This window comes from Eretmochelys imbricata, chromosome 1, assembly GCF_965152235.1.
Source record: "Eretmochelys imbricata isolate rEreImb1 chromosome 1, rEreImb1.hap1, whole genome shotgun sequence".
Lineage (NCBI taxonomy): Eukaryota > Metazoa > Chordata > Testudines > Cheloniidae > Eretmochelys > Eretmochelys imbricata.
In genome coordinates this window covers 18,556,274-18,574,989 of record NC_135572.1, presented here as the reverse complement: position 1 = coordinate 18,574,989, position 18,716 = coordinate 18,556,274, and the positions used below count along the sequence as shown (strand labels likewise).

Sequence of the window (18,716 nt, the reverse complement as noted above, 5' to 3'; positions counted from 1 at the left end):
CCCAATCATCTGCTTCTTTAGATGGGCAAGTAAAATATAATTAGTACTTTTGTCATTATCATCAGTCATCATGAGACAAGGCAGATGGGCAGATTTTGTGCGTGAGCTGGTGCATTGTCATGGCAATTTGGAAGGAGTTATAGAGAGAGATAGAAGTACCGACAGGAAGAGAGATAATAGATTGGATTTTCAGAAGCACTCAGCGGTGGCCTAAATGTGCTCCCATTAACATCAATGGCAATTAGCCAATGCTGACCACTTTTTAAAATCTCTCTCTCTGTCTCTCTCACTTACTCACACACACACACAAAATCAGCCAGATTCTGTTCCTAGTTACACCGGTGTGGATTCGGAATAATTGCTTTAAGTCAGGGGGATGTCTCCTGATTTATGTCCGTGCAACTGGTCTCAGACCATGACACCCAGTGTGTAGTAAAGGCAAGCTGATTTGGTTTATTTTGCAATAATTTCTTAGAAATTGAAAATATTCTGTCCTGCCACCTGAGGGACAGTTTTACTGTTCACGCACATTCAGTTTTTGCCTCTGTTCTTAGACTGCAAATAGGATACTAGCTATTGAGGGTGGTTTGTCTGATACGGATCGCTTGTAGGGGTTGGACTGACAGTACCGTACATTTCACATAAGCCTCTGAGCAGCCATCATATGGTAGCAGTTTTCCTTCCCTATCAAACTGCCTTATTTGAACTGATTACTTAGAAGTGAAGGGCTCCATATTCCATTAACCAAGCCCCAAATGTCTAGTCCCTTAATCTGATTTAAGAATCCATCTCAAGTGCATGCTAACTACTTTTATTTTTGAACGTAATGCTTCACCAAACCCCCACAGAGCCATCATGCTTTTTCTTTGCATTTCCTTCCCTGTCGTTGTTTATTACCAAGATGTTTGTGATGAACTGTGGCATCACAGAATGTATTGGGGAAGAGAGGAAGAGTCCTGTGGAAATCGATGCTTCTGTTTACACATATGGTTGCTTGGCAAACAACAATACTTAATTCTAGTAAAATATGCTTAATAGGCTTTCCTCGTGCATGTGACTGCTAGTGCTATTTTTATCGCAAATTGAGTGCTGGTGAAAGGTACAGGACTGACAGCCAGGGAGTGTGAAGCCTTCAGTTGATCTAGAGAATAGGTACAGCACAAGCAGACGCGGAGCACACTTTCCCTCGCAGGCCCGCTTTATCCCTTTCCCCACCACTGAATCTTGCAGGGACCGCTCCTTTAAGTGTCAAGCTGTGGTTTAGCTTTCCAGCATGGAGCTTTAGCAGGTGGCTCCACTGACTTCAGTGGAGCTATGGTGACTTGCACCAGTTACGGACCTGGGCCTCAGTGCCTGCTTAGCCCTGAGTGTTTCTGCTGAGAATGGAACTGATGGCACCAGGTGCGGGGATAGAGTTTAGGGTTTAGATTCCTGTCTCTAGGGAACAGGCCTGAGGCACCAAACTCATTTCACATAAGCCAAGAACAGCCGTCAGAGGGTAACAACCTTCACTCACTACCAGCTGAGTCTGAATGTGATGGGGTGACCAAGAGCAAGGTGAAAAATTCTGTATCCTATTATCAATCCCCGGAGATTTTCAGTTCTCCTTCTTTAAAAGAATCTGTTATCTTGAACTTCATCTTTTCTATTCAAATAGCTTTTAAAACAACAAGCCATACTCTGAGCTGGTGTAAATCTGTGTCACTTCATTGAAATCAGCAGAACTTCACAGAGGTCCACAAGCAGGGGATCTGGCCACTTGGATGTGTCTCATGCGCCTTGTCACTGCTGCTCTCAAATCTCCCTTTCCTTTCTGCAGATGGCTTGGTGGACTGTATGGACCCAGATTGCTGCTTGCAGCCTTTGTGCCATGTTAACCCACTGTGCCTGGGCTCACCTGACCCCCTGGATATCATACAGGAGACTCAAACCCCCACATCCCAACAGAACTTGCACTCTTTCTATGATCGAATCAAGTTCCTGATTGGCAAGGACAGCACTCACATCATCGCGGGAGAGAATCCATTTGATGGAGGGTAAGTGTTTGGGGGGATTTTAAACAAGAATTAAAGCCCAAGTTCTGTGTTCCCAGTCAGAGGTGGAATGGGGAATTGTGTGCAATGAAATACTAATAAAGAACAGCAGAAAGATGCAGGAGACCAACACTATGTCATTACTAACATCCCACATGCCTGCCTATGGAAAATAGATATCTGAAGAATTTCATAACTAATATAAAGCTGCTGACTGTCCTCCCAGGGGTAAGGCACACACAGATTGAGAAATTAAAGGGACAGAGCTATTTTTCTCTGTCCATACCCTCTGTATTCAGCTTTTCATTATACTCTTTCTTGTAATGGTAAGACTCTGTTGGCTCCGCTAATCTTTGTAGAGTAGTGGAATTAATTTACCTCGTTCATTCTATGTCTTTATTAGTTAGCCGTTTTTAGGAAACCTTTTTATCTCCCATCTTACATTTATCCCCAGGGTGTATTCCATGGGTCAGAATCCACTTGTGGATTCTGTGAGACAGCGCACAGTTGGCCTCAGAATTAATTCAGAAGTGTGTTCCATTTAGACTACATGCCCATGCCCCACCTTGGGTGAAAGTGGTTTTCCCACTCGGAATGTGCTCTCTAGCACCAAGGTTCCTTTGCAGTCACTTAAGCTTCCGCGTGCTCTGCCACAGTGGTGCACTAAGACACTTCTTTCCTGTGCAAATGGCCCAAGTTGCTTTTTTCACAAAGCAGCCAGTGAATGAGTGCCACTAATCCAGTTTGGTCCATGGTTTGACTTCCCTTGTTCAAACGAATGTAGTTTTCCAAGAGTGCTCTGCAACAGTGACCTGAAAACGGCAATCCCAAGTTGACAGACTCAGCATCCCCTCCCATCTCAGTTACAGAGAGGAGGAGCTGTAACTAGGGCCGGATGAGTTGCATCCGAGAATGCTAAAGGAACTGGCGGCTGTGATTGCAGAGCCATTGGCCATTATCTTTGAAAACTCGTGGCGAACGGGGGAAGTCCCGGATGACTGGAAAAAGGCTAATGTAGTGCCAATCTTTTAAAAAGGGAAGAAGGAGGATCCTGGGAACTACAGGCCAGTAAGCCTCACTTCAGTCCCCGGAAAAATCATGGAGCAGATCCTCAAAGAATCAATCCTGAAGCACTTACATGAGAGGAAAGTGATCAGGAACAGTCAGCATGGATTCACCAAGGGAAGGTCATGCCTGACTAATCTAATCACCTTCTATGATGAGATTACTGGTTCTGTGGATGAAGGGAAAGCAGTGGATGTATTGTATCTTGACTTTAGCAAAGCTTTTGACACGGTCTCCCACAGTATTCTTGTCAGCAAGTTAAGGAAGTATGGGCTGGATGAATGCACTATAAGGTGGGTAGAAAGTTGGTTAGATTGTCGGGCTCAACGGGCAGTGATCAATGGCTCCATGTCTAGTTGGCAGCCGGTGTCAAGTGGAGTGCCCCAGGGGTCGGTCCTGGGGCCGGTTTTGTTCAATATCTTCATAAATGATCTGGAGGATGGTGTGGATTGCACTCTCAGCAAATTTGCGGATGATGCTAAACTGGGAGGAGTGGTAGATACGCTGGAGGGCAGGGATAGGATACAGAGGGACCTAGACAAATTGGAGGATTGGGCCAAAAGAAATCTGATGAGGTTCAATAAGGATAAGTGCAGGGTCCTGCACTTAGGACGGAAGAACCCAATGCACAGCTACAGACTAGGGATCGAATGGCTAGGCAGCAGTTCTGCAGAAAAGGACCTAGGGGTGACAGTGGACGAGAAGCTGGATATGAGCCAGCAGTGTGCCCTTGTTGCCAAGAAGGCCAATGGCATTTTGGGATGTATTAGTAGGGGCATAGCGAGCAGATCGAGGGACGTGATCGTCCCCCTCTATTCGACATTGGCGAGGCCTCATCTGGAGTACTGTGTCCAGTTTTGGGCCCCACACTACAAGAAGGATGTGGATAAATTGGAGAGAGTCCAGCGAAGGGCAACAAAAATGATTAGGGGTCTGGAACACATGAGTTATGAGGAGAGGCTGAGGGAACTGGGATTGTTTAGTCTGCAGAAGAGAAGAATGAGGGGGGATTTGATAGCTGCTTTCAACTACCTGAGTGGTAGTTCCAGAGAGGATGGTTCTAGACTATTCTCAGTGGTGGAAGAGGACAGGACAAGGAGTAATGGTCTCAAGTTGCAGTGGGGGAGGTTTAGGTTGGATATTAGGAAAAACTTTTTCACTAGGAGGGTGGTGAAACACTGGAATGCGTTGCCTAGGGAGGTGGTGGAATCTCCTTCCTTAGAAGTTTTTAAGATCAGGCTTGACAAAGCCCTGGCTGGGATGATTTAATTGGGTATGGGTCCTGCTTTTGAACAGGGGTTTGGACTAGATGACCTCCTGAGGTCCCTTCCAACCCTGATATTCTATGATTCTAGAGTTACAGCCTCATGTTACATCTGTCTATTAAAGGCCTCCAAAGAGCTTGAAAAGGTCCTGCAGCTTAGAGAAGGCCTGATATTTCTCATGTAAAAAGTAAAGCAGAAAGCAGGTTGAAGTTTTTTAATGCTGAGACATTCATCATCATGAGAAGTAGGGAACAGCAAGAATCTGCAGTTCATGCCCCAAATCAGCAAAGTGAATGCCTAATTTTAAGCACCTGAATAGTTCTGTTGAAGTCCTGGGACGACTTGTGCTTACAGTAAAGCACATGCTTAAGTACCTTGCTGAATTCTTGATAATTCAGTGATCATTCACTATGTGTTGAGTTCTGTCTTTCAGAAGTTATCATGCTGAGCTATGGGAAGGTTTCTAGACATCGCTGATCAAACTTGGCAGTGTCAGAATTTAAATTCAATCTGATTAATTATCCCTTATGTTCAGCTTTCCCAGAGAAAATAGCTGTGCCATGGAAATGCGTTGGAATTGTAAACACCTAACTTGGCATGCTCATAGGGCCAATTCAATACTTGCAATTTCCACAGCCACCATAGGCTCTGTTGAAGCTGATCCAAGGTTATTCCATGGATCAGCTGACAAAAGGATATTGGCCTCGGTACCCCATGCTCACCACACTCTGTGACTCTCTACAATGGTCCTGGAAGCTGACCTCAGACATGAGCCTCTTAAAAGTACATCAGTGTCAGTGAGTCAGCTTGATATGCTGATGTCCATGATTTGACTCTCTGCCAAACCCAAGAAGGCTACCTACAGGGCTCTGGATTAAAGCCAAGCAATCATTATGTAGCAAACAATGTTATATTTATCAGTCTTCACAAGACTGTAAATTTTATAGCTGGATACTAAATAGTGCAGACTCTTGCCTAAGTGTTAGTTTAACAGATTCTCGACTGTCAGATACCAGGATTCTTAGTTATTGCAATAAAAAGCATGTACCAGAACATGGAATAAATTTATACTAGAAATTTCATTTTCAAGATGATATTTTTGGGGTAGCATTTCTCAAGCCTGAGCTGTCAATCAGGAGCCTTATTATAGGGGAATCTGACATCAGATCATGTATAACAACATTTTTAAGGACAGGAAGATTTGTTATATGTAGATCCAACATCGTGTCTCTGTTTAATGAGCTTTCCCAATGACAACTGAAGAACTGTCGGATTCTACCGTCCATATATTACAATGCAATTTGTTTGTGTTCTTTAAGAGCCTACTCTGTTTTCAGTAACAAGTAGATATTCCAGGAATTACTCATGTCGCCCATTCATATAATGGGTGAAGCTGCCCAATAGTGTACTGGTATGACGAGAGCGAAATTCACTTCTGTGTCCCAGTACAAGATCTATGTTACTGCTTAAGTGCCACTTAATTCCTTAAAAACAGGGCTTAAATGGTTCATAGGCTTTGTGCTGGCTCTCTTCTCTGCTCAGGAGTGGATTTCATCTTGAAGTATTTAAATATCCTACAATTGAAAGATCTGAGCTCAAAAGAGACATCTGCCACCCAAAAGGCTGAGGTTTCATACATCCCTGGCACGTAAAGCTCTTCCTTTGCTAGAACAGGGAATGCAAAGATTAAAATTAGTGGGACAGGTTTCATAACTGATTATTTTTCGTTTATAACATTGGAACTGGTAAATTGGCCTTCCTGTTTAATCTACTTTCAGCATGAAGAGCTCTGCAATTACATCAGTTATTTATGACATTTTGCTATTCTTTAAATATCAACAGTGGGTGATTATCAATAAATATGGCCTGCAGACATGCCATTTCCAGCTGTGATATCACATCTCGCACATTAAACAGCCTTGAGCTTAGCATAGGAGCTCGCTAAGGAAAATCCATGTGCTGCAGAAAGTGATGTTAGTGGCTCAGTAGGTGGGTACTTTTTCTTCTGAGCAAGTGCCAGGCCAGTGCCCCATCATGGTATCAGGGACACTTGTGAAACTGAGCTGCTGGAGATGCTGTTATTCTGATGAGATGTAAAACTCGGGTCTTGAGCCCTTGTGGTCATTTAGGATCCCATGGCACTTTTTCCAGGAGAGGGGGGATATTCTGGACTAACTGGATACTCGCTATCCTGAAGTTTTGGATGCTGTTGCTGTGTGCTGTTTAAAGCTATCGCTTGTCACCCCAGAGGTGGCAACTCTTGAGCACTGCACTATCAGTAATTCCTACCCAGAGAAAATGTGTGTGGTCAGTAAAGTGTTCTGGGATCCACTCCACAGGGCTGATAGAGGGACATGCATGTGCACACCATTTATCATTAACATTCAGAAAACAGAACACAGATTCTTGTTGTTGAATCTTCCCCGCGGCTTGTGTCCAGTGTGAGATTGGCAGATAATAATCTTGCTGCTATCCATGAGACTGCTTGCAGAGGAAAGTAATGCTTAGCGTGAGCCAGGGTGGTAGCATTTGTTCCTAAGCGGTGACATATGTAGCCATTTCCTTTTTCCCTTTCACGGCCATACCCTGCCCGCACAATGGGGATGGGTGGGGAGAGGGTGCAGCGAGTCTGTCTGCTGCACTGGAGGTGATCAGAATTCTGGCCCCTGTTTTACCTTCTGCACTATCCAGGTAACTCCCATTTCAGTGTAGGAGGTACTCGGATCCTGCATGGGGGAGGTTAGCACCCCTGGAGTGCAGAGCAGGGGGAATTGGCAGCAGTGGGCATCCCAACAGGAGCAGGGTGGGGAGTGGGTCAAAGCTGAGGGTGGGGGTGTCCTCAGCGGCCTTTAAGAGTGTGCTGCAGTTGCTGTTTCTGTGTGCACTCCATGCCTTCAGCGCCCAGGAGAAGGCATTCTGCCCGCCTGCTTTTGCCCTCCATGGGGAGAATGCCTCCAGCCCCTGTGGCTGGTGTGATGCCCCTCTGTGGCCCTCCCACTAACACGGCAGCAGCTTCTAAAGCCACAATCTAGCCCTCACTGTCTATTTATTGCTTGAGTTTGTATGTAATGCTGTTGTTGGAAGGGAGGTGTTTATTATCCCTGGTGGAACCGTATCAGCACAGTACGTTTGCATTTCCTACATGGCCTGTGCAGAAGTGGCAGCAGAATGAAATATATGACAGAATATCTATACAATACATCCCCTGGGCTTTAAAGACTTGGCTTAGCTAGAACAGCAGTGCAGATCATCTAATGGAGTACAAATAAACGAATATCTCATGACCGCTAGCCTTTGAGTGAATTTATTATTGAATTACACTCTAGCTTTTTAAGAACAAGCTGAGCTGACAAGCCACCTCATCACCGCAAAAGGGGGAGAGAAAAAAGGACAGTGATAAATTACCTTGATGGATAAAGGTAAAGACCGTGTCTCCTCCAAAATACCAGCAATTATATAGTGTTCATGTCTGGGTAAAAAAAAAAACAAAAAAACCACTGCCTATATTGAAATGAGTGTTTATGATGATAAAGCAAGTAGCTAAATTAAATTCAGAATGCACAGAATGTCTTTTTGCATCGTTTTGATGAACAGATAACAAGTACTCTTCTGCCACTTGATCATTCTTGTATTGATTTCAAAACCACTTACTTTTGCTGTTTGCTTTGTATCTTTAAGCCGTTCTTAGTTGTCCATCACCATAAGGAGCAGTGCAAGATGCACTGATGTCAAGTTGTTGACTTTCAAGTGGGACACCTGATATCCTTGTTCTCTCTTGAGGGACAGTGTCAGACAGTAGTCTAAATTCATGGCCCGCGGAGTCTCTTATGTCAAGTGTCAGCATAGGACTAAGCTACCTCCGGAAGCCAGGCATAGAACAGACTTTCTTCTATAGTGTGTTTTAAAAGATCTCAGAGTGTTTTGAAAGAGTAGCTGCTTTTGACCCCCTGATGGATTATGGCACAGCTATCATGTAAAGCCATGATACTGTGCTGTCAGTATAATTAATTTTCCATGAACTCACCGTAATTTTATGGCCAGCTCTGCTACTGATTCCTGATATAACCTGAGGCTAATCACATCACCTCTCTATGCCTCAGTTTCCCCATCTATTCAATGGGGATAACAACATGTACCTACCCTAGAGGAGTGTTTGAGGCAAAGTTAGTAAATGGTTATAAAAGCATGTTGAGTTCTTGAGGTGGAAGGTACTACATAAATAGAACAGTTTGGTATTTTATAAAATATAGTGTATGTTTTTTATTTTTTTATTTTTTTTACTTTGCAGAATCAAACCCTGTCTCATACATTATCTAGAGCTAAAGCCAGTCAGCTGATCCTGGCCAGAAGGCAACAGAATGTGGAAGGGTTGGGGACTTAGTGCCATCCAAATCTCGTAGTTTAAGCCTTTCAGCTCAGTTCTCAGGGATTTAAAATGCAGATCTGCATGGTGCTTTCATAATACCCTTGGAAGGGGGCATTTGTTTGCCTTCTCGGTGTCTTTCTATGTCGGGTGATAGTCAGCTGCCCAAACAAACATGTAGGCCTTGTCTTCACTGTTAAAAAAGGTGTATTTGGGGGATGGAGGGGTGTAACTTAACACAGGGAAGCTATTCTGAGGTAAAAGCATAGCGAAGACCAGGCACTTTAGTTTTACTATGAGGTAACTAGGCAAAGTTAGCCTGAGGTAGGGATTTACTTTACCTACTTTACCTGGTGGTAAAACTAAGGTGCCTTGCCTTCACCGTGTTTTCGCTATGGAATCGCTTCCAGGGGTTTGTTACCGTGTGGTAAAAAATACATCTTTTATAGCACTCAGGATAAAGCCTGATATAGGAGCCTGAAATTAAAGTGATCAATGCAGTCCCCAAGTTCACAATCTTGTGTAGTAATGACATCTCCACACTACCTTCTGTTGTTCTGGCTTTAATTGAAATATTGTAGTTAGGCCTCTTTGCCTCTGGAAGAGCTTGATGTGGACACAAAACAAAGTGATGATGCAGTGATGCATCCACAAGCTGGCTTCTGCCTGAGGTCAATTTTACCATCTGCAGGAAACGGATGCAACAGAGAGGATTGTGAGGTTCTGCTGATAATCCCTGATGTCAGCTGATCCAACACATGGCTTTGGATTGGCTCCAGGAGGCCCGTCACTTCTCAGAGCTGTGTATGTTGGTCTGTAGTAGAATACCATACATGTGATGGAACTAATGAAATACAGCCACCTCTTGGGTGAAACACAGAAGCTGTTAACAGAGCATAGAAACTCTGTGTAAACCAGGGATCGGCACATGGCCCATCAGGGAAAACTGCTGGCGGGCCAGGACGGTTTGCTTACCTGCAGCATCTGCAGGTTCGGCCAATCACAGCTCCCACTGGCTCCGGTTCACCATTCCAGGCCAATAGGGGCTGCGGGAAGCGGCGGCCAGCACATCCCTCAGCCCACGCCACTTCCCGCAACCCCCATTGTCCTGGAACGGTGAACCGCAGCCAGTAGAAGCTGCAATTGGCCAAACCTACGGACGCTGCAGGTAACAAACCGGCCCGGCCCGCCAGCGGATTTCCCTGATGGGCCGCGTGCCAAAGATTGGTGATCCCTGCTATAGACAGTTTAGGACAGGGTTTGAAGAAGAATACCTTATCTATTTGAACTGCATCATTATCATTAATGGGTTTGAATAAACCTTGATATAGATCTATTCAGTGTGCTTAATGGAGGGTGTGGCAGAGCTCCAACCTTGTCCCCCTGAGTCCCACGCTTCCAGGCGGTTTATGCTAGCTTCAGAGGCTCACTGCAACCCTCCAGGTAGGCCTTCTCTCTCTAGGGCCAGGGTTGCAGTCTACTGAGCCCTTTTCATCATAAGCCAGCAAGGAGGTTGGTGAGAGAATTCCCAGTCTCTATTGCTCTTACAGCCTTATACCAAAACAGTTTAGCCTCCTGTCCTGACAGGGGCCTGTTTTCCCCTCCCAGGAGGTGTTTCTGTAGTGGTGGGTTGGGGGGCGGGAACCCGGTCCCACCCTCCACTCCGGGTTCCAGCCCAGGGACCCTAATGGCAGCAGCTGTTGGCAGCCGACCTTTCACTGCCTGCCAGAGTTTCTACATTTCCCTGGGCCACTTCCCCAAAGCTCTCCCGCTTGAGGGTGTCTTCATTACTCAGCCCTTCAGCCGCACTTCCTCTCCTCTGGCCCCCTGGCACTCCTCAGCCTGACTGGAGTGAGCCCTTTTATAGTATCAGAAGGGCCCTTAATTAGAGTCAGGTGTTCACATTAACTTAGTGGTCTCACCTGACTCTTTGCAGGTTAATTGGAGTCAGGTGTTCTCATTAGCCTGGAGCAGCCCCTGCTCTGGTCAGTCAGGGAACAGAAAACTGCTAATCCAGTGGCCAGTATATCTGCCTTCTACTACTCTGTTGTACACAACTGGCCTGGGTCTATCACAAGGGTCATGGTGTGTCTAATATGTTACATATTATTATAATATAATATAATAATAATAATATAGTTTCCTATCCCTAGCCTTGAGATTAAGGAGACATTTTTATGTTTTAGGAAAATACAAGAGGTTTTTACACCATCTCCTTGTCACCTTCTTTTATTGCTTTCTGCTTAAGTGGCCTCTTTAATAACTAAAGATCATGTTTTCTGAAACTGAAAAGAACAAAGAAGAGGTCAGAAGGCTCAAAATAGCTTCTTTTACTTTGGTAATATTCCTCTTAAGCAAAGATAGAGCGTACTTTTAAAAAATCCTCTCTCCTCTCCAGAGGACAATAACAGTATGTGCCTTTGACTTCAGCCTTCCTTTTGACTTAAAAATGTAGAGTATGGTGACATTTCATGCCATTGTGATTTTTAAATGTCAATATAACTAATTCTATGCCATAAGCTACTGCAAAAATATACAGATAGTAGAAGGATTCATGTACATGAAAACAGGGCTGAAGTTCCAATCCTTTTGTAAGTTTCTTTCCATAACTTTGATAAAATGATCCATACCATGATCATTGCCCATTTGCAGATTCCTTAATTGAATTCAATGTGCATGGAGTCATCAAAAACAAATCCTGTGATATGATGGACATATCCAGTCAGTATTGGGATACAATTTGCAACCAAAGATTACAAAGTATTGGATACTTATTACCAATGATCCTTTGAGTATTCTCCTGGGGTTTCCTAATGGAATTGGTTATATTCAAAGATCTGAAGAATTAAGATCTCATCTGCTAGTCACTGGTAAACTACTGATAGCCTTTCAGTGGGGAAAGAAAACTAGTTCAAAACTAGAGGACAAGTTAAAAAAAATATGGGAGCTGCTTGTCATGGAAAAATTAATGGATCAATTACATACCCAGCAAAATAAGCGTAGGACAAATAAATATCGGGTTACCATTTATTCAATACTCAGACTATATTGGCCTGAAAAAATCTCCACTCACCTGTCCAATTTTTTTAATATTAGTGTTTAATAGATGTGCCTGATTTGATAAATATGAATAGAGTCAGTAGTTCCATTCAATTTAATAAAATTGCCAGAAACATCTTCTGGATGGTTTAAAGAGGCTCCCTCTCTATTATGGTAATTCTTGGCTAATAAAAAGATTTGATTATTCTCAGGCCCCATAATGTCTCGTGGAACAAAAAGAAACCATGCTAACTGTTGTAAGGATTGTCATTTTGTTTGTGACATTTACATGGCAATGATTTTTAAACCTGCTAAAACTTCCTAAATAAATAAATCACTATAATACAACACCCTCCCCCCTGAAAAATCTATATATTTTCTTGATCTACTCTCTTCATAAGTCCCACAACTCAAAATTGTATCATTACAATGCTAGCAAACAGCCTGTAGACAGTTTAATAATCTTTTTTCTGCAGTGCCCACAAGAAGTGAGCTAATTACATCATTAATGTTTAAACAATGTGTTCTTCCTTCTGTGTGCCCCATTGAGTCCTTCTATCACTGTGTCTGTCTTGTGCAGACTGTGAGCAGGAACTGCCTTTAGTTTGTGTCTTGTACAGCATTGAGCACCTTGCCAGAGCGTTCTAAGAGCTTACTAATAACTATTAGTAATACTAATTATAATATCTGTGAGATCAGGTAAGCAAATTCTTCCACAATTTGATTTCACAAGCCTCATGAGACGTGGCATAAGAATAAGCATATCATTCATTTTTTAGATTTACTGCACTATGAAGTTGTTACTTCTCATAGAAATAATGGCTTGTAGAACCACATTTTTGTAGGGTATGAAATTAATCTAACTCATCATTATATGCAAAAATAGCTTGCACCATAAGAGCTACTAAAACCCTCTGCAGGGCTAAGAACCTAAACCCCTGATTATCTTTCCACTTACACAAGTGTAAATCAGGAGCAACTCCTCTTAGAGGTGCACTGGTGTAAATGAGAGGAGAATCAGCTTTTAAATCTTTTTGATCTAAGGCATTACCGAAAGCAACGAATTCCCCTTAGACTTTACATCATAACATAACATAACTTTATTTTGTGTAGCACTTTCTATGCAAACTGTGTCCAAAAGTACTTTTTCAGGGTAGAGTAGCATAGTAGGAGTTAAATATTATCTAATTACACAAGTCACTGCTAGTGTAACAGTCTTCTCTTAATTTCCTGTATTGTGGGATATCTTTCCTATATCCTGCTGCCTCATCTGCTCTTCTTCTCATTACCAATCTCATCTGAAAAGTCATTTTTCCCTGGAAATGGTGATTTGATGAGGCACAGCGATCCAAGATATTATAGATGGCAGGAGGAGCAGCAGAAGCTTCTCCTTCCAACAGCAGCCAAATCGTTTGGCAGATCAGAGAGGAGGGTGTGCTTCCAGAAGGAAGAAAGCGAGCCTGGATTTGATAAATAGGACCAATCTGATAGGGATTCTATAACCAACAAGGCAGTTTAGAACAAAATCCTGACATCAAAGGAGTCTAAGTGGAGTTGTTCTGTGGAGGTGGTTTTGTGATCATGGGGTTTTTACAAGTGGAAAGTGTACAGCTGTTACCTCACATAAATGTTATTTTGTTACTAAACTGGCATGCACCGAAGGTGCCTTTTCAATTTTGGAGAATTACAGATATGAATAGCTTACTGGCAATATTGCCAGTAGAATGGTGGCCAGTGGTGTTGGAGAAGATCTTTGTCAACTGAGAATGACTAATAACTAGTCCTATAAATTCTACGGTGTAAGTCTGCATTGAGCAGAATGATGGCAGAAATACATAACGCAGGGCTTGAAAAGCTGGGCACTTGCTAGCCAGGGAACTAAACCTACACACCAGAGGTAAATACAAAAGGAGTTCAGGAGAGCTGGTATCTTCTCAAAGAGACAATATTAAAGTGCAACAGCAAACTATCCCAATGCAAAGGAAAGAAGGGAAGAATAAGTAACAGGCCAATGTGGCTACACTAGGAGCTCTTTAATGACCTAAAAATTAAAAAGGAATCATACAAAAAGGGGAAACATGGATAAATTGCTAAGGATGAATAGAAAAGAATAGCACAATCATGTAAGGACAAATACAGAAAAGCAAAACACAAAATGAATTACACCTAGCCAGGGACATAAAAGGCAGTAAGGTGAATTGTAACTAGATACTTAACACAATTAATATTAACAGTAGGAAGGAACACAAGCCAAAATAGGGAAAGACCAAGTTAAAGAATATTTAGATAAGTCAGATGTATTCAAGTTGACAGGGCCTCATCACATTCATCCTAGAGTACTTCAGGAACTAGCTGAAGCAATCTCAGAACCGTTTGTGATTATCTGTGAGAACTCTTGGAGGGTGGGTGAGGTCCCAGAGGACTAAAGAATGGCAGACATGTACTATCTTTAAAAGAGGGAAAGCAAAGAGGACCTGGAAAATTATAAACCAGTCAGCCTAACTTTGATACCTGGAAAGATACTGGAACAAATTATTAAACAATCAATTTATAAGCATCTGGAGGATAAGAGGGTGACAAGTAATAGCTATCATGGATTTGTCAAGAACAGATCATGCCAAACCAACCTAATTTCCTTCTTTGACAGGGTTACTGGCCTAGTGCATGCGGGGAAGCTGTATATGTCATATATCTTGATTTTAGGAAGGCTTTTGACACATAGTCCCACATGACATGCTCATAAGCAAACTAGGGAAATGTGGTCTAGATTAAATTATTATAAAGTGGATGCAAAACTAGTTGAAAGTCTGTACTCCAAGAGTAGTTATCAATATTTCATGGTCAAAGAGGGGATGTAATTAGTGGAGTCCTGCAGGGGTCTGTCCTGGGACCAACAGTATTCAATATTTTGATTCATGACTTGGATAATGAAGTGGAGAGTATGCTTATAACATTTGTGGATGACACCCAGCTGCGTGAAGGACAGAATTAGAATTCAGAATGACCTTGATAAATTGGAGAATTGGTCTGAAATCAACAAGATGAAATTCAGTAAAGGTAAGTGCAAAGTACTTCACTTGGAAAGGAAAAATCTAATGCATAACTACAAAATTGGAAGTAACTGGTTAAGTGGTAGTGCTGCTGCACAGGATTTGAAGGATCACAAATTGAATATGAGTCCGCAAAGTGATGCAGTTGCAGAAACGGCTATCATCACTCTGGGGCATATCAACAGGAGTGTCGTATGTAAGGCAAGGGAGGTAATTGTCCTGCTCTACTTGTCACTGGTGATGCCTCAGCAGGAGTACTCCTCTGATGGTAGGACAAGAAGTAATTCACCTGATCTGTGGGTAGGACAAGAAGGTGGGACTGAAGTAACTGGCCTAATCTTCAGCAAGGAAGATTAGGTTAGATAATAGGAAAATTGTTCCAACTATAAGGGTAGTTAAGCTCTGGAATAGGCTTCCAAGGGAGGTTGTGGAATCCCATTGGAGGTTTCTAAGAACAGGTTAGACAGATACCTGTGAGGAGTAGTCTAAGTTTATTTGGTCCTCCCTCAGCACAGGGGGCCTGATTATATGGCCTCTCACCGTCCCTTCCAGCCGTACATTTCTGATTCTATAAAAAACAAGGTAGAGAGATGCTCAGATACCATGGTGATGGGCTTGGTGTAAAAACCCAAATAGGGTACACTGTGAATCTAGAGCTGTTATTGTACATCTTGGTGAATAAAAGCTTTATGGAGATGCCTCAGATACCAGCTTCATTATCTGTTTTCCTAAAACTATGCCAGCATTATACTGTTGGTTTTTTCTCCAGTTTTCCTTAACCAGTTTAAGTAATGGGCTTTGAATATAACATTTTGATTAATTGCCTGCATTATTTGGGACTGTATATTTTTGAAGAATGAGTGACAAAATGTAGAGCATTTCTGCAAAATATTAACAATTAAAAAACAAACCCATAAAAGAACAACACGCTTTCCTGACGCTCAAGTGATGGGGCATGTACAGCTAGCCTAGAGGCATAGGCTAAAAAAAGAGAACCAGTCGAGGTTAGATCCTGCAGACAGACTAGATTTGACTTCCCTTTGCTGAGTTGGGTCGTTTTTGTTTTTTGCCTGACGTTCCTTTTCGCCTGTGTCTCCCACTCCATTGGCTCCTCAGGAAGTGGAGCTGCAGAAGCTGTCGCAGACTCTGTCTGTCAGTGCCACTTCAGCAAATCTCTGACTGCACAGTTGATCGGATATCAACATGTTTAGGTGGTCCTCAGCCTGACACTGGCATTCTGGTGCTCCATTTATTGGCAAGGTTCTCTGCCTAGCCTAATTAATTTGTTTTGAATCCCAGCTGTCTGACATATGCCAAACTCTTTCAGGAACTCACTTGTGTTATACATAGCTGTGTGGGAGCCTTTCTGGATGGCTACTTTTTAATTTTAATTTTCCTTGAGTTTTTTTTAAGTCTTTCTTGTTTAACGTCTCAAGAACCCTTCTATTTCCATTTTCTTACCAAACTTCATGATTCAAGCGACATCCAGAGGTTTGTTAAGTAGTTGTCAGCTGTCGACTTTCCCCACTGCTAAACTAAACAGGAGGAGCCAGGTTGTGGCTCACCCTGTGCAGGAAGAGAGTGTAAGGAGTCTTCTCCCTCGTAGCTGGGAGACAAGGGTCCAGGAACTGCGCTAGGTTGGCACTGTCATTGGCACTAGCTTCCGGGGCAGAGTGGGACTGTACGTTATACTGCATCCTGCGCTATAAATGAGCAAAAGGACGATAGAAGCAAGTGACCCAAGACCACATCTGTAATAACTTGCTTTACTAGTAGGATTTTTCTCTGGCGCTCATCACCAGGGTATCTGAGCACATCACAAACCAGTACCACAATACCATAGCGGTATAAGCACCTATGTCCAAGACAATAGAACATTACTCCATTTATCCTCACAATGTCCCGGTAAGATAGAGCAGTGCTATTATTCCCATTTTACAGATAGGTAGCTGAGGCACAGAGAGACTATGTGACTTGCCCAAGGTCACACTGGAAGTCTGTGGCAGAACCAGGAATAGAAGCTAAATCTCCTGATTTTGACATGAGGGCTTTAACAACAGAAATATCCTTCCTCTCGATTCACTTTGTGGAGCTCTGATGAAGCCCCATCTGGAACAGAATGTTCAGTTCTGGGCACCTCGGTACCAAAAAGATGTCAAACAAAGTTGGAAGTAACTTATAGAAAAGTAACAATAACAAATATAGGGACGTGGGGAATTCTGAGTGGAGATTAAAAATATTTAATACAAATAACATGACCAAAGAATGACTAAGGGGGTGTGGAGAACATGTGAATCATCCAAATGTATTTGAAGCCTTTCAGCTTCCAAGAAAAAAGGAGCTAGGGTTGTGATAGAATGGGTCATAAGTAGGAGTAATGGCGTAACACTAAGAAATGGAAAAATTAGCACGAACACCAGAAAATAATTCCTAACAGTGAAATATATGAGCCTCATCCAATGCCTTTTTTAAATCAGTGAGAGTATTTCCATCAATTTCAACAAGCATCAGATTAGACCATGTTAGACTATTGGGATAATTTCCCAAGGGAAGTCCTTCAGGAAAAGGAATGCCTTTATTTTGTCTACTGTACAATGCCAAGCATGTTCCCAGCACTAAACAAATAATTATTAATAATAATGCTTTGGAAAGCCCACTGCCTGAGATGTTTAACATTAAACCAAAGAGCTAGGAAACCTACTGTAGGGAGCAATCTTTCCTGGCATGAAGATGGATTAAATGACCTACTTGGGATTTTTCCTTTGATTTCTAGTATTTTATAACTGTTGGCATACTTGGATTTTTTTCCTCCCCCGCATGTAAACACAGGTCTTACTAAAGAAAACAGGACTTTCTCTATACCTGTGGAAGGGGAGAGTGAATGTGTCTCTACTTTTGATGGTACTGGGCCCTAGATCATTCCCAGGGGGACAGGTGGACATTAACTTAATCTTCTAGTGATTACAAATTACTTCACAAAGCAATGGTCTAAAATTACTTTGTCTCAGACTCGCCATCTAGCAAGCCACATGGTAGCAATTCAGCAATGATTTAGTGTTCCCTAATTATAGGGAAACCTCTATAGAAAAATAAAAGACCAGAGGGGTTGGGAAAGGCTAATTAAAAAAACAGACTGGAGAACTGGTTATTGTAAAACAAGGGATCTGCACAGCCACATGTAAATGCAGTCTTGAAAAAATATAGTTCAGCCAGTAGATGAAGTATGTTAATAATTCATTGGAAAGACAAGTCTACAGCAAAGAGACATTCAGTTTTGCTCAACTGCAGAAAACATCTTCAGTGCTGGCCAAACTAGACTGATGGAATAAATCTTCCCTATTAACATGAGAGATAATTTTATGTAAATATATTGGGAGACCTTCCAAGCAGGGCTGAGAGTCTTTGTGGTACCACTTAACGTGTTTGCACCGTAATTGCATTTAGACCAAGGTCTTCTGAAGGAAATGGCTGACTAAATTAGCATTAACCAGGTTCCTGGGGGGGCTGAGTGCATTGTGGGTAGTCAATTTCGCCTCCAGAAAGGACACAATGACACTGGAGAGGCCAGCTGCTTACAAAGCACAGCGTTAATTGTTTTTCCCAAATGGGGCAAATTTTATCAGCTGGGAAAGTAGAAAATCTGAGGATCTGATCAGGCAAAGTCTGGGATTCAGTATCTTTCTCATCCCCATCCCACTTCAATTAAGTTCAGATATTTGTACACACTGCCCCAGCTTCTTTTTGTGACTATAATCTGGGAAGGACTACCCTCTGGGAGTAAAGGACTTGTTATAGCCCTCAAGGGGATTCCTGGGGGCCAGATAGGCTTTTCTGAGAGTTACTTGTCTCCTAAGATGGGCTGTCTTCGTCCAAATCGGTAAGTAAATAAATGGAGATGGAG

General features: G+C 42.6%; 1 protein-coding gene across 4 annotated transcripts in view; it reads left to right on the top strand.

Moving 5' to 3' along the window:
- The window catches only part of TENM4 (teneurin transmembrane protein 4), a 448,178-nt gene that overhangs the window by 333,309 nt on the left and 96,153 nt on the right, over positions 1-18,716 (top strand). For all 4 annotated transcript variants that reach the window (XM_077842124.1, XM_077842106.1, XM_077842098.1 and 1 more), the window contains one exon: positions 1,820-2,036. In XM_077842124.1, the coding sequence (XP_077698250.1) occupies positions 1,820-2,036 (217 nt within the window). The remainder of the gene's footprint in view (positions 1-1,819; positions 2,037-18,716) is intronic.